General features: G+C 36.3%; 1 protein-coding gene across 2 annotated transcripts in view; it reads right to left on the bottom strand.

Moving 5' to 3' along the window:
- LOC120539622 (cat eye syndrome critical region protein 2 homolog) overlaps window positions 1-12,585 on the bottom strand; it is a 219,492-nt gene that overhangs the window by 8,787 nt on the left and 198,120 nt on the right. Inside the window, exons 15-17 of one of the 2 annotated variants that reach the window (XM_039769902.1) lie at window positions 9,909-10,731; window positions 3,816-5,145; window positions 1,834-1,930 (exon numbers count right to left, since the gene is read on the bottom strand). In XM_039769902.1, the coding sequence (XP_039625836.1) occupies window positions 1,867-1,930; window positions 3,816-5,145; window positions 9,909-10,731 (2,217 nt within the window). In that variant the 3' untranslated portion in view covers window positions 1,834-1,866. The remainder of the gene's footprint in view (window positions 1-1,833; window positions 1,931-3,815; window positions 5,146-9,908; window positions 10,732-12,585) is intronic. The other variant, XM_039769903.1, reaches the window with a different exon arrangement.

Genomic DNA, 12,585 nt, shown 5'->3' with positions numbered 1-12,585 from the left:
TACCAACCTAAAAATATTCATATATAAATGATTAATACAAAATATAAAGTAAAAATACGTAAAACAAATTAACCTGCAGTTTACCTTTGAAAAGAATCGTGGCTGGTGTGAGGGAGACGAGAGAAAGGAGAGGAGGGTTATTATAAGTCGTGTAGAACGACTTTCATTCTAACAGAATCCCTGCTTTCTTTTGGCTCACTGGAATCTTTTTCTTTTTTTATGATTTTAACAAGGAAACCTGACCAATGACAGTTGCTTTTGCCTGAAGTGTCACTACACTTGGACACAAAATGAAAAGAAATGCTTTACGCACTGTAAGGTTTCTAAACTCTTTTGGGATTCCCCCCCAATGGGACGACATACGGAAGAGTGTCCCAAAGCAACCGAAGGCATCCAGCGCTGTAGCAGTTCACCATAAAAGCGAATCTAAAAAGATCGTGGTCGTGCAATAAGTGCCTGCCATCCATGGGGGATGCAAGAAACATTATAAATGCAAGGGCACATTATTACTTGGCCACTAACCTGGTCACGACCCTGCCTGATTGCTGTGTCTCTGTATAGGAGAGTGGCAGATCCCGCTACAATAAATAACCATGCGGCTCCTGTTTCAAGCTGAATAAAGCTGGTTTTGCTAAAGTACTAAGACTCAGCCTCGTGTTTTGGGGTGCATTACAGGGACTCGCACGTTGTAGCACACACATGTGGTCATAATGCTATAGTAAACAGTATACCTCGTACGAATGTTGACTCTATATGAGTGAGGCATACCGACTGAGACCAAGCATGGGAGATGATTACTCACAATCCTGCAGTGAGATCACATTGTGATCCTGTGACACTCAGGGGACAAAGCATATACGTACTACTCGTACTGCAAGACCTCGCTCGTTTATCAAGTTAAAATTATTTAAAAATTTTAGCTCGTCTTACAAAACGCTTGCAGACTAAGTTACTCACAATCCAAGGTTTTACTGTACAGGGTGGTCCAGATCTAATTATGCAATTATGAAAAGGCAAACACAACACACCCGCTGTTCAACTGACAACCGTCTCCCCGCCATTTTGGAATGCAGGGCAGGTGCTACCATCTATAGGCAACAAAAATATTTTTTTGTGAATTCTCTATGTAATAAACAGAGAGTTATAGCGTAATGAAAACTGCATAATTAGATCTGGACCACCCTATATTATTTTTTGTTAATGACATTTTGTTTTACTTTTTCTTAACAGGAATAACACTGCCTAAAGGCAAATATAAATTAATGTATTATACAAGGAATTCAGCAAGAGAATATGTTTTAATGCCAAACTGTTCACACCATGAAACATTGGAAGACTCTTGTAGACAATTTACTAATTTTTCTGGGTTCTTAGCGTCATTATATTTAGCTTTGCAGGACAAAGTGGACATTACCAATTCTGATAGGCTTTAATGCAAAATGTACTCTCTTAAAAGGAGTGAAGAAAAGAGAGGCAGAGAATGGCAAATTCAGTTCAGTGAGTCTCTGAGAATCTCACTTAACTGCCAATCAACAGATGATTAATGAGTTGCTCTGTTACAATAAGTCACTGAAAATATTGCCACAAACTGCATTACACCACTAAATTCAATGCATTTTAATGAGTGTTAGTTCCTGCATTATACGAATTATGTTTACTTTTACATCGATCCCTTTATTACTTCTAGATTTCAAATTCATTTCTTATTTTTCCCCAGTGGTTGTACTCCTCTATTCTAAAAGAGGCAGAACATCAAATTAATAATATACTTACAGACAGGATTTCCTAACATATAACTAATATACAATCAGCATATTCGTACACTGCTCCTACCTCTTTATTAAAGCATTGGACTGTATACTCTGTTCATACACCTTGCTTGTTCACTGAGCTCTTGCTTTCACCAACTACTGAAGTAGATGTGCGTTGCCTGTTAAAAGAAAAAAGTAATACAAGTAATGAACACACAGTTTCAACATTACTACTATTGTCTTCATTGTCTACGTAACTAAATTTTGATTTTTAGAGAATACTTTTGCAGCTCATTTATTAAAGAATTATGTTTCAGCATGAGAGATGTGTATTGAGCACACAAGGACTGTGTCATAATTTAAACTAAAGGGGAGATACAAATTACTAGAAGGTTAATCAAATATTCAACTTCACATTTACATAAAAGCACACCCAAGAGTTTCAATTAGCCTTATGCATTTTCATGTTAGAGTTTGAGGAAACATTCAAAGCTTGATGGCTGTTTAAAGTGCTAGCCAGTCAGCCTAATTTACAAACAACCACGTACTGTATCTCCACAATCTTCTGAAACCATATGTGAAGAAGATATATATGTACCTATTTACTTCCACTTTAATTAAAATACTCCATTATGATATACTCCAAAGGTGAACTCTATAGCCTACTTACACTGAAATAATGGTAATGTAATAGCTACAGTGCACACTTTTGATAATGCTATTAGGAAAGATGTATAGGTTCGAATAATTCTTGCACAAGCCTTTTGTAACACCAGTCACTGAGATTACAGGTATATATATTTGCATTGGATATTAAACTCTCTCAGCTCCATCCCATTTTAAACTGCAAACATTACAAAGTAATGACACTATAAAAAGCCCTTTACAAACAGGTAATTCAAATAGAATACCACATGAATCAGTGGTGTAGACTGTGGCTATAGCTAGTTTGTTAAACACCAGCTATTGAATCCTCACTATTTAATTCTGGCAGTACTTCATATGAGTAGTTTTCTGGAAACCAAGATGACAACTAAAACCAGGCTGTGTCCATTTAGCTGCCATAACTTCACTCTGAGATAAGCTGGAATATTGAGTTGAACTTCTAGTGCAAGATTATGTTTTGTTGAGAAAATCTCATAAGGAGCTATTCAGTCACTAGCTCTGTTGTTGCGGATACTGAAATTATTAATGTGACTGTATTGTTAACAACTCTATTATTTCAGTGTGTGGCTTAAGACAACTAGGACTACAAATAATGAAACCAAGAACTGGATGTAATAAAAAGAGCAGGCTTTTTACCCTCACTTTGTGAATGAAAGACTAGCTCCAAATACATGTAAGGTTTATGTTATCAATCTAAATAGGTAAATCTATTGGTGTGTATTTATAACACAATGAAAAACCAACTTTGATGTTCTAACAGATTTTGGGAAATGTATACTGTAAGTTGCACATTTCTTAGAATGGAATAATGTAGATGGAGACTACTTCAACTATGGTGTGGCATAGCACTAACCATCCATCCATTCATTTTCCAACCCGCTGAATCCGAACACAGGGTCACGGGGGTCTGCTGGAGCCAATCCCAGCCTTTCAGGAGAAATTAATATACAAAAGTATAACAAACGTGAAATAGTAAAATCCTGAATTGGATGACATGACGGTCATGTTCTATATACTTACTCTATAATTACTATTTTCCAAACTGACTCTGATGTAACACGTTGTGTTACCATATGGTTAACTGTCACACAAAAACATACACTTGAATTTTCTAGTTTGAACCTGAAAAATCATTAAATCATTAAAACTAGTAAGGACTTTACATACTTTTAACAATTTATACATATGGAAACATTATTGAAAATGTGAAAATAATTGAAACTTGTTTTTTTTCTTTGGCATAGTCATTTTGTGAACTATATTTTACTTTTGATCTGAAAAGATCCAAAACAGGATTTTTTTTTATCTTAAAGCATACAACTAAAATATATAATTAAATGAACAATGACTTCCAAATCATTCCCAATTTGTACATTTAGTAAACAACATTATACTTACCCATGGTTCAAAAACTGTTCTTCAAATGGTAGTCCTACTCTCTGCTGTAACATTAGTTCATGACTATACAAAGGAATCCTTGTTTGCGATTGGGAATAGTTTACATGGTAAGGGTGATGTATGGCTTCCACCCTTGATGGAACATATGAAGAGGAAGTAAGCTGATGCGTAAAATAAGGTGAAGAATGAGCTATTAACTGTGAATGACAACTACTCCTGTCACTGTCAATAACTCCAGATTGTGCTGCTCGTGGACCATACATAAATCCCACATTTGGTGAAGTAGTATTACATCTCCTTGCAGCTGCATTATGACTGTCTAGATCAAGTATATCTTTGGGACTCTCTGGTCTTTCTTGATCTTCGTCCCCTGCCTTTAGAGGACTTGACACTTCACTGTTTTCTACAGAATTGTTTCTTATTACATCTATGGAGAAAGAGACTAGCCTTCCAGGTAACGTTTCTGAACTATGTGGAGAAATGCTGCTCTTCCTTGCTTGTCCACTGATTCTGTTAACATCTGGAGGTGTACTTACAGCTGAACTGTTTTGAGAACCATATGAAAAGTTCTTCCAGTCATCCACTGTAAAACCTGAGGTAATACCATGTGGCTGTGGATAATACTGAGACTGTGCATACTGGTAAGTATTTGATGTGCCTTGATATGGATAGGTTGATCTCTGATGACTGAAAGAAAAAGTAGCAGGACCAGGCTGAGAAAGCGAATTTTGAGAGACACTTATTCCAGTAAACTGACGTTGACTAGAAACTGACAAAGATGCAGAAAGAGGTATGTTATTGGAATTATGTTTGAGGACGCCATTTTTACTTTGTTCTTGTGCAACATTTTCTTCAAAGTCATTTAAGTGCAAAGGATTATAAAGTTGAGATGTATGCACTTTATCATCATCAACCAGTTTACTGATGCTTTGATCAAACATATTATCATTAACATTCTTCATCTCCAACGGACTGTGAAGCTTAGGAGTAGTGTCAAGTGTATCAGATTTGAGTTTTAAGACTTTGATGCAGGCTGTTTCATTTATAGTAGCAGTAGTTTGGTCTTCACCATCATTTTTCACTTTTGCCTTTTTCTCCTTCAAAACACTGTTTGTAATTGACTTTGCTGGATTGTTCTGTATTTTTTCCATTACACCATTTACTCCTTTACTGCAGACTTTAGGAGACTCTGGTAAAATATCAGCAGTACTTGAGTAGCTTAAACTTGATTTACCATGCTTAGTAGAATTCGTATCCAATGTTGAAAAATCTGTCACTATTTTAGATTTTTCACCAGACTTTGCCAATATGATGTTACATTCTGTCACTACTAGAAAGAAAAACAAAGAATTAAATTAGCATATAATACATAAGACTTTTAAAGATGTACACAACATTCATTACAGAAAAGAAATAAAGAATATACTGTATATATCTCTAGACATGACCAGCATCCTAACTATTTCCTTAAATTAATTACAAAGAAATATTTTTTCTGGCAATTGTAACATATTTTTCAGGGAGAATTTTCAAATTTGAAGCATAGCATTTTATCAGTTTTCATATTAACTTTTAAAAAAGAAATGCAGTAATGTGGAAAAAAGCTTTGGTGAAAAGGGGTCAGCTTGTGAACAATGTGTCTGATATTTCGCTCTTAAATATCTGAATTACATCTTAAAGATCTAACCATTTTAACGAGAGAACATGCAAAATATGAATTCATCTTTGGTTACTTACTGAAAATTAACATTTACCATGCATATAAAAATAAAATCTTAACCTACAGTGCTGACATACCAACAATAATGCACTATTTAACTTTCATTGCTTAAATGTCCTTCCTTGCATATTCAGATAAAGTGTGCAACTGCACACATTGCATCCATTTTGTGCTTGTCCTTGCACAGCCAGCAATGTTACCAGTAAAATGCAGAGTTGCAGCCTACATAGTGGCCCCTTAAGAAATTGTTAAGAAGTCATCAGGTTTCCTAAGACTGGAAACCTCCGAGTGTTGGATCTCAAGAGAAAATGCTGTAGGGCTGAGCATACATGGAGAAAAAATGATTTAATAAATGTAATTTTAAATTAAAATATTAAAGGGGCAAAGATGAATATAACAAAGTAATTTTTCTAAAATTATAAATGATAATGCTGGAAATCCAAGGTATTTTTTCTAAACGACTGATCATCTTCTAAATCCAGTTCATTCAATGGAATGCCTCCTGGAATCTTGAGATTATGGCCAGATTTTTTTAAATACAAGATGAATAATAGTAAAAAAAATAGTATAACACATCTCTCCAAAATGAATCCTGTTTAAACCAAGCATGCTCTTTTTAGAGAATTAAATTCTTCATTGAAATGGGTTTTCTTGAACTCTGTAAAATAATTTCCCTGGTAAAACCACCCACTTGTCTCCTTGATCCATTACCAACTGGATTATTCAAGGAAATCTTGGATATGCTAATTGATAGCATGCTTTAGTGATTAGATACTGGGGTCTTCCCAGACTGCCCAAAGACTGCAGTAGTTAAACCCCTGTTTAAAAAAACAAAACAAAAAACTCCTCTATATTTGACAACTTTGACCTATTTCAAACCTAGAAAGAGTATTTTTTTTTCGGCAACTAAATGACTATTTAAATAAACATTACTTCTTGATAAGTTTCAATCAGGTTTTAGAACAAATCATAGTACAGAAACTGCACTGTCTAAAGAAGTAAATGATTTACAGTACAGATTAATGTAGTCAGAGGCCATGTATCCGTTCTTGTTGTACTAGAATAAAACCCAGCATGTGACACCATAGACAAAAGTATTCTAATAAATTGCCTTAGTCAATGGGTGAGCCTCGCGGGAAGTGTCAAAAAATGGTTTCAGTCCTATTTAGCAGGTAGAACATTCTGTTAGTTGTGATGATTGTAGTTTAGAGATCCATGATATTATACATGGCATACTACAAGTATCTATTTTGAGTCTGCTATTAATTTCAATTTACATGTTACCTTTATGGCAGACTACTTCAAAACACAAAGTGAACTACCACAGATATACATGCAGCTTTATCTTCCTATAGCACCCGATGATCCTGATGCTCTGGGCTTTCTGAGCCAATGTCTGTCTTGTATTCCTGAATGGATGAAAAGTAATTTCCTCAAACTAAATAATAAATAAAAAAAATAAAAAAATCTGAAAACTTAGTCGTTAGTAAAAATGGAAATAATGAGGGCATTAGAGATAAACTTAATCCCTTAGAAATAAGTCAAGGCAGAAGTAAAGAATTTAGGTGTAACCATTGACTTTGACCTAATGTGTAAATAGCATGTTAACCAGATTATGAAACTGTATTTTTCCATTTAAGGAACATTGCAAAAATTAGACATTAACAATGCAAGATGTTGCAAAATTAATGCACACTTTATTTTTAGTTGGTTAGATTACAGGTTCTTAAATGTGTTGTCTGAATTTGGGTTGTGCAAAGTCATGACACAGCCATTTTAAGATCTCTCCAGAGATGTTCAATCGGATTCAAGTCTGGGCTCTGGCTGGGCCACTCAAAGACATTCACAGAGTTGTCCTGAAGCCACTCCTTTGATAGCTTGGCTGTGTGCTTAGGGTCGTTGTCCTACTGAAAGGTGAACCGTCGCCCCAATCTGAGGTCAAAAGCGCTCTGGAGCAGGTTTTTATCCAGGATGTCTCTGTGCATTGCTGCAGTCATCTTTCCCTTTATCCTGACTAGTCTCGCAGTTCCTGTCGCTGAAAAACATCCCCACAGCATGATGCTGCCACCACCATGCTTCACTGTAGGGATGATATTGGCCTGGTGATGAGCGGTGCCTGGTTTCCTCCAAACGTGACGCCTGGTATTCACACCAAAGAGTTCAATCTTTGTCTCATCAGACCAGAGAATTTTGTTTCTCATGGTCTGAGAGTCCTTCAGGTGCCTTTTGGCAAACTCCAGGTGGGCTGCCATGTGCCTTTTACTAAGGAGTGGTTTCCGTCTGGCCACTCTACCATACAGGCCTGATTGGTGGATTGCTGCAGAGATGGTCATCCTTCTGGAAGGTTCTCCTCTCTCCACAGAGGACCTCTGGAGCTCTGACAGAGTGACTATCGGGTTTTTTGTCACCTCCCTCAATCGCTCAGTTTAGATGGCCAGCCAGCTCTAGGAAGAGTCCTAGTGGTTTCGAACTTCTTCCACTTATAGATGATAGAGGCCACTGTGCTCATTGGGACCGTCAAAGCAGCAGACATTTTCTGTAAAATTCCCCAGATTTGTGCCTCGAGACAGTCCTGTCTCAGAGGTCTACAGACAATTCCTTTGACTTCATGCTTGGTTTGTGCTCTGACATGAACTGTCAACTGTGGGACCTTATATAGACAGGTGTGTGCCTTTCCAAATCATGTCCAATCAACTGAATTTACCACAGGTGGACTGCAATTAAGCTGCAGAAACATCTCATGGATGATTAGGGGCAACAGGATGCACCTGAGCTCAATTTTGAGCTTAATGGCAAAGGCTGTGAATACTTATGTACATGTGCTTTCTCAATTTTTAATAAATTTGCAAAAACCTCAAGTAAACTTTTTTGATGTTGTCATTATGGGGTGTTGTGTGTAGAATTCGGAGGAAAAAAATGAATATAATCCATTTTGAAATAAGGCTGTAACATAACAAAATGTGGAAAAAGTGATGCACTGTGAATACTTTCCGGATGCACTGTAGTTTTCAATTAACCTGTAATTTTTGTTAATCTTTACTTTTCCCGGTTTTCTAGCTTTTCTGTGGTGGTGGTGTATGCCAATGAAAGGATTAACACCAATTTTTTTTATCCTATTTCTAATCGCACTACCTTCAATATCTCTGACCCTGCAGGTGCTGTTAGATTTTATTTCCTTTTTGTAATCGTACTTGTTTCCTTCTTCGGTTGGGTGGTTTTGTTATTGGGGGAACCGGGGGGGTGAATCAAGCATGCTTAGAAACATTAAAAAAACAAACAAACTCCACAACACTGTCTACCCTTTGGTGTTGTGGGACAGGGAATTGTACCATTAACAAATTACTGAAACTGTTACTTTTGTCCTCAATTGCCCATGGCAGCTGTGATGGGATGCCTGCCTCAGTGTATACCTGTGCAAATTGCATATGTTAATGATGAAAGAAAGCACACAACATAGAAACGTATGATTTGATTGAAAGAAGATACCTTTTGGGTGTATAGAAATACCATTATTGCTTTTGACTGACTTGTCGTGGGTTTATTGCATTGTACACAAACACCTTTGAAATACAGTGGTCTAAGTGGTTCAAAAAGCTCTTTCATTCACATTGCTGGTAGCACATGGGTTTTCTTGACAAGTCTACTCATTTCTAAATTTGAATCATAAACCAAGAAAAAGAACGTATTTTTTTTTTGTCCCATTTAATGTCATTCCCTGGCCAAAGAGTGGAAATTCCAATAAAATAATTTCAAAACAACTGTTCTCAAAAAACAAAGATCCCAGTAATTGGAAGGTGAAGAGTAAGGCTGAGGTGTTAACTCTGTGAGGTAAGAGGTGTATTTGTAGGACGGAAAACTCCCCAGTAATATGGCATGGAGGAAAAAAAAACCCCACTCGATTCTGTTCCAAAATACCGTGTTATTCTTACATAGTGTTCTGGACCTAGCATATTCTGCATAAATAAACTAAAACAATTTTTCAAGTTTACTGCAATTTATGAATTAATATAAATTGCAGTTACAGAACAAATATAAAAGAGGAATTCAAACCAATTCCATTTTGTATTAACATTTCATCTAAAAATAAATAAATAAAAAAATAAATAAAATACAGCACTGCAGAGAGATGTTTCATGAACAATGAATCACTAACTCTTGTCGAATGCTGGTTTAAGTTACAACACTGTATTTGTAGACTTGTATTATCATTTATCTAAAAAAAAAAATATGCTAATACTAGCATTAGGATCTAAACCAAATACATTTACAATTTAACTTTTTTCTTCAAACACTGAATTTTTTTTATTTTTATATCAAACACTAATAAGATAATAAAATCAATGTATTCAAGACAGAATTATTTCACCAATTACCTGTATGACTGGATTTTTCAGTTTCATGTGGTTTCCTACACTGTACTTCTTGAAGAGGTGGCATTTGCCGTGGCTGAGTCGTTGGGCACACAGACATCAAATTAAATGTTCCTTCATGCTGTGCAACAGAGGGTGGAGACTGTTCACCAAGAGAACGCGATGAGGCTGACAGCTGTTGTAATGCAATCATTTCTGGACTGTCCAACATGGAACCAAGCTGTAGACCTTGACTCTGAGGTGGAAGTATAGTTCTTGGATACAGACTTTGCTGGGGCTGCACTTTTTGGCAAGAATTGTTATTAGGCAAATTATAATATCTTTGCTGTCCCTTTTCTGGGATATGTAGTGCCTGCTGATTTCTGGATCCCTGGGTATGAACTACAGTAGGTTCCATCATTTGATTGAACGAATGGGACTGAAGATGCGAAGGACCTCCAGCCATATTGTGAGAATTCAATGTGGTCCCACTAGAAGACACAGGCCCCTCAACAGGAATGCCATTCACTCCTGTCCATACAGGAACGGTACCAAAGGACTGCCTGAAATGAGAGTATGCAGATCTTGGCTGTCCCTTATTTGCAATAATACCCCTTGGGTTCCCAGTCAATAGGTCTGGCGTATTCTTGCTGAATCCAGGAAGATATGTTTGTGTAGGATATACACTTCCTTCTGGAGGTGGTCTACAAAGGCTTCCAGCTTGAAGAGCAGCAGGACGTGGGCCCAAAGAAGGACCATGTGCTGGCCCTGCATAAGGAAGACGGTGTTGCAGGGACACAGGCCCTATTATCCTGGGTTTTGGATGTTCATGGATTCTTGATGAAGGCTGAAATGATAATGTGTGTTTTAATACTTGTAACTACAAGATAATTCAACAGTTTTATTTTAAAATTTTGCAATGCTACAAATCACAATCAATTTCTAGCACTTTGTATTGCCACAGTATATTTAAATAGCCATGTTGCTACAGTTATTCTATACATTGAAATATGACTGGGAAAAAATGACTACCAAGAAAATAAATAAAAAGTTTGATGCAGCTTGTCTTGAACCTCAACAATTTTTCCCGTTGTCATGTACAGGTCTCCACTTTCTTATAGTATCCAACTAACTTATTCCATGTCAATTTAAAAAACCTGAGGTGAAAGCTTTATCTAAACTTTAATAAACATGAAAAATAGGTTGAATAACACACCTGAAGTGAGAAAGTTTGGGAAACCTAATCATATTTTTGAAGATTTTACCTAATTATAGTCAGTGCTGCAATATGTATGTGTTATTCAGTATCTTGGGTTTAAATTCTGTGTCACGTCACTATGATTGAGTTCTGCATTCTCTTTCCATGTCTAAAAAGCTTTTCCTCCCATACTCTCTTTAAGACATGCACATTGTGGTGAAAATCCAATCACCGTTTTCTTAGTTGTGAGTGGGGGTGTAAATGTGTGCCCTGTGATGGACTGTTGCCATGTCCAGGGTTGTTTTCACTTGGTGCAAAGTATTGCCAGGATAGGATCTTGTATTTTGATAGACCACTCTACAATGGAATGTAAATAATTGCTTAAATTCAAAAAATAAAAGTTGAATATTGGACACAAATGGAAAGTAGCAGGAGACAGATGGACAGATACAAAGCAATATGATGGGGTATGATGTTCAAGGGAAACATGATATACTGGGAGCAACATTCCTAGAAAATGCTAGTCAGGAAATTCTATTAACTTATCTTGTGTTGGTTGTCAAGTACCCTGAAGTATGTTAAGCCAGATTTTTGTGTTGCTGTTCATCTTTATGTTGTTTAGTTTCTTTGTATTTCTGCATGGGCATTGAAATACACAGTATGAAGAATATTCAAAACTCAAAATACTCAACTGTAAATTAAAAAATACATAAAATAGGGACTTTGACTGAAATCAAAATGTGAACTGTGAGCTAATATTGCTTAACCTTCCAGAAATTTGGACACCCGAGTAAACAGCCAGGATTTAGAAAATGTAGACCTTTTTATTTACGTCAGGGGTAGGCAAAGTCATTCCTGGAGGGCTTCAGTGGCTGCAGGTTTTTGTTCCAACCCAGTTGCTTAATAAAAAGCACTTATTGCTCAAGTAACACTTCAGATTCATTTTAGTTGTCTCGCTCTTGAAGATTTTAAACCCTTATTGCTTATTTTAGACTTAAACAGCTGTAGTTTTGTTTTTTAGTTGTTCCTTATTAGCAATAAGAGACAAATGAAAAGAAACCAGCATTTCTCCATTTAGCTTGTTTCCATTTACAGCTGTGTGTATTTATCATGCAGTATTGGGTTTCATTAAATACTTGGAAGGAAAGTGAAGAGAAAAAAGTGAAGTGTTTTTGACTTCAAATCATTTGAATGATATCCTTAGAAAGGAAAAGAAAATCTAGGATATGAGAATGACTTGACCTGGCAGAGGTAAAGCACTAACAAGCCATGAAATTAAATAATTGACAAGGATTGTTTTTTAATTAAGCAACTGGGTTGGAACAAAAACCTGCAATCACTGCAGCCCTCCAGGACTGACTTTGCCCACACTTGGATTTACGTCATCAGAGCCCCCTTAAACTTTTTACTCTAAATCCCTTTTCAAACATTTTTTGTATATATTTAAAATGACGGCTATAGATTGAATTTATTCTGTATTTTCACTGACTTGAACCTTGCATT

This window comes from Polypterus senegalus, chromosome 11 (genome assembly GCF_016835505.1).
Source record: "Polypterus senegalus isolate Bchr_013 chromosome 11, ASM1683550v1, whole genome shotgun sequence".
NCBI lineage: Eukaryota > Metazoa > Chordata > Cladistia > Polypteriformes > Polypteridae > Polypterus > Polypterus senegalus.
Note: the sequence above shows the minus strand (reverse complement) of the source record. Positions and strands in the feature narration are given on the sequence as shown.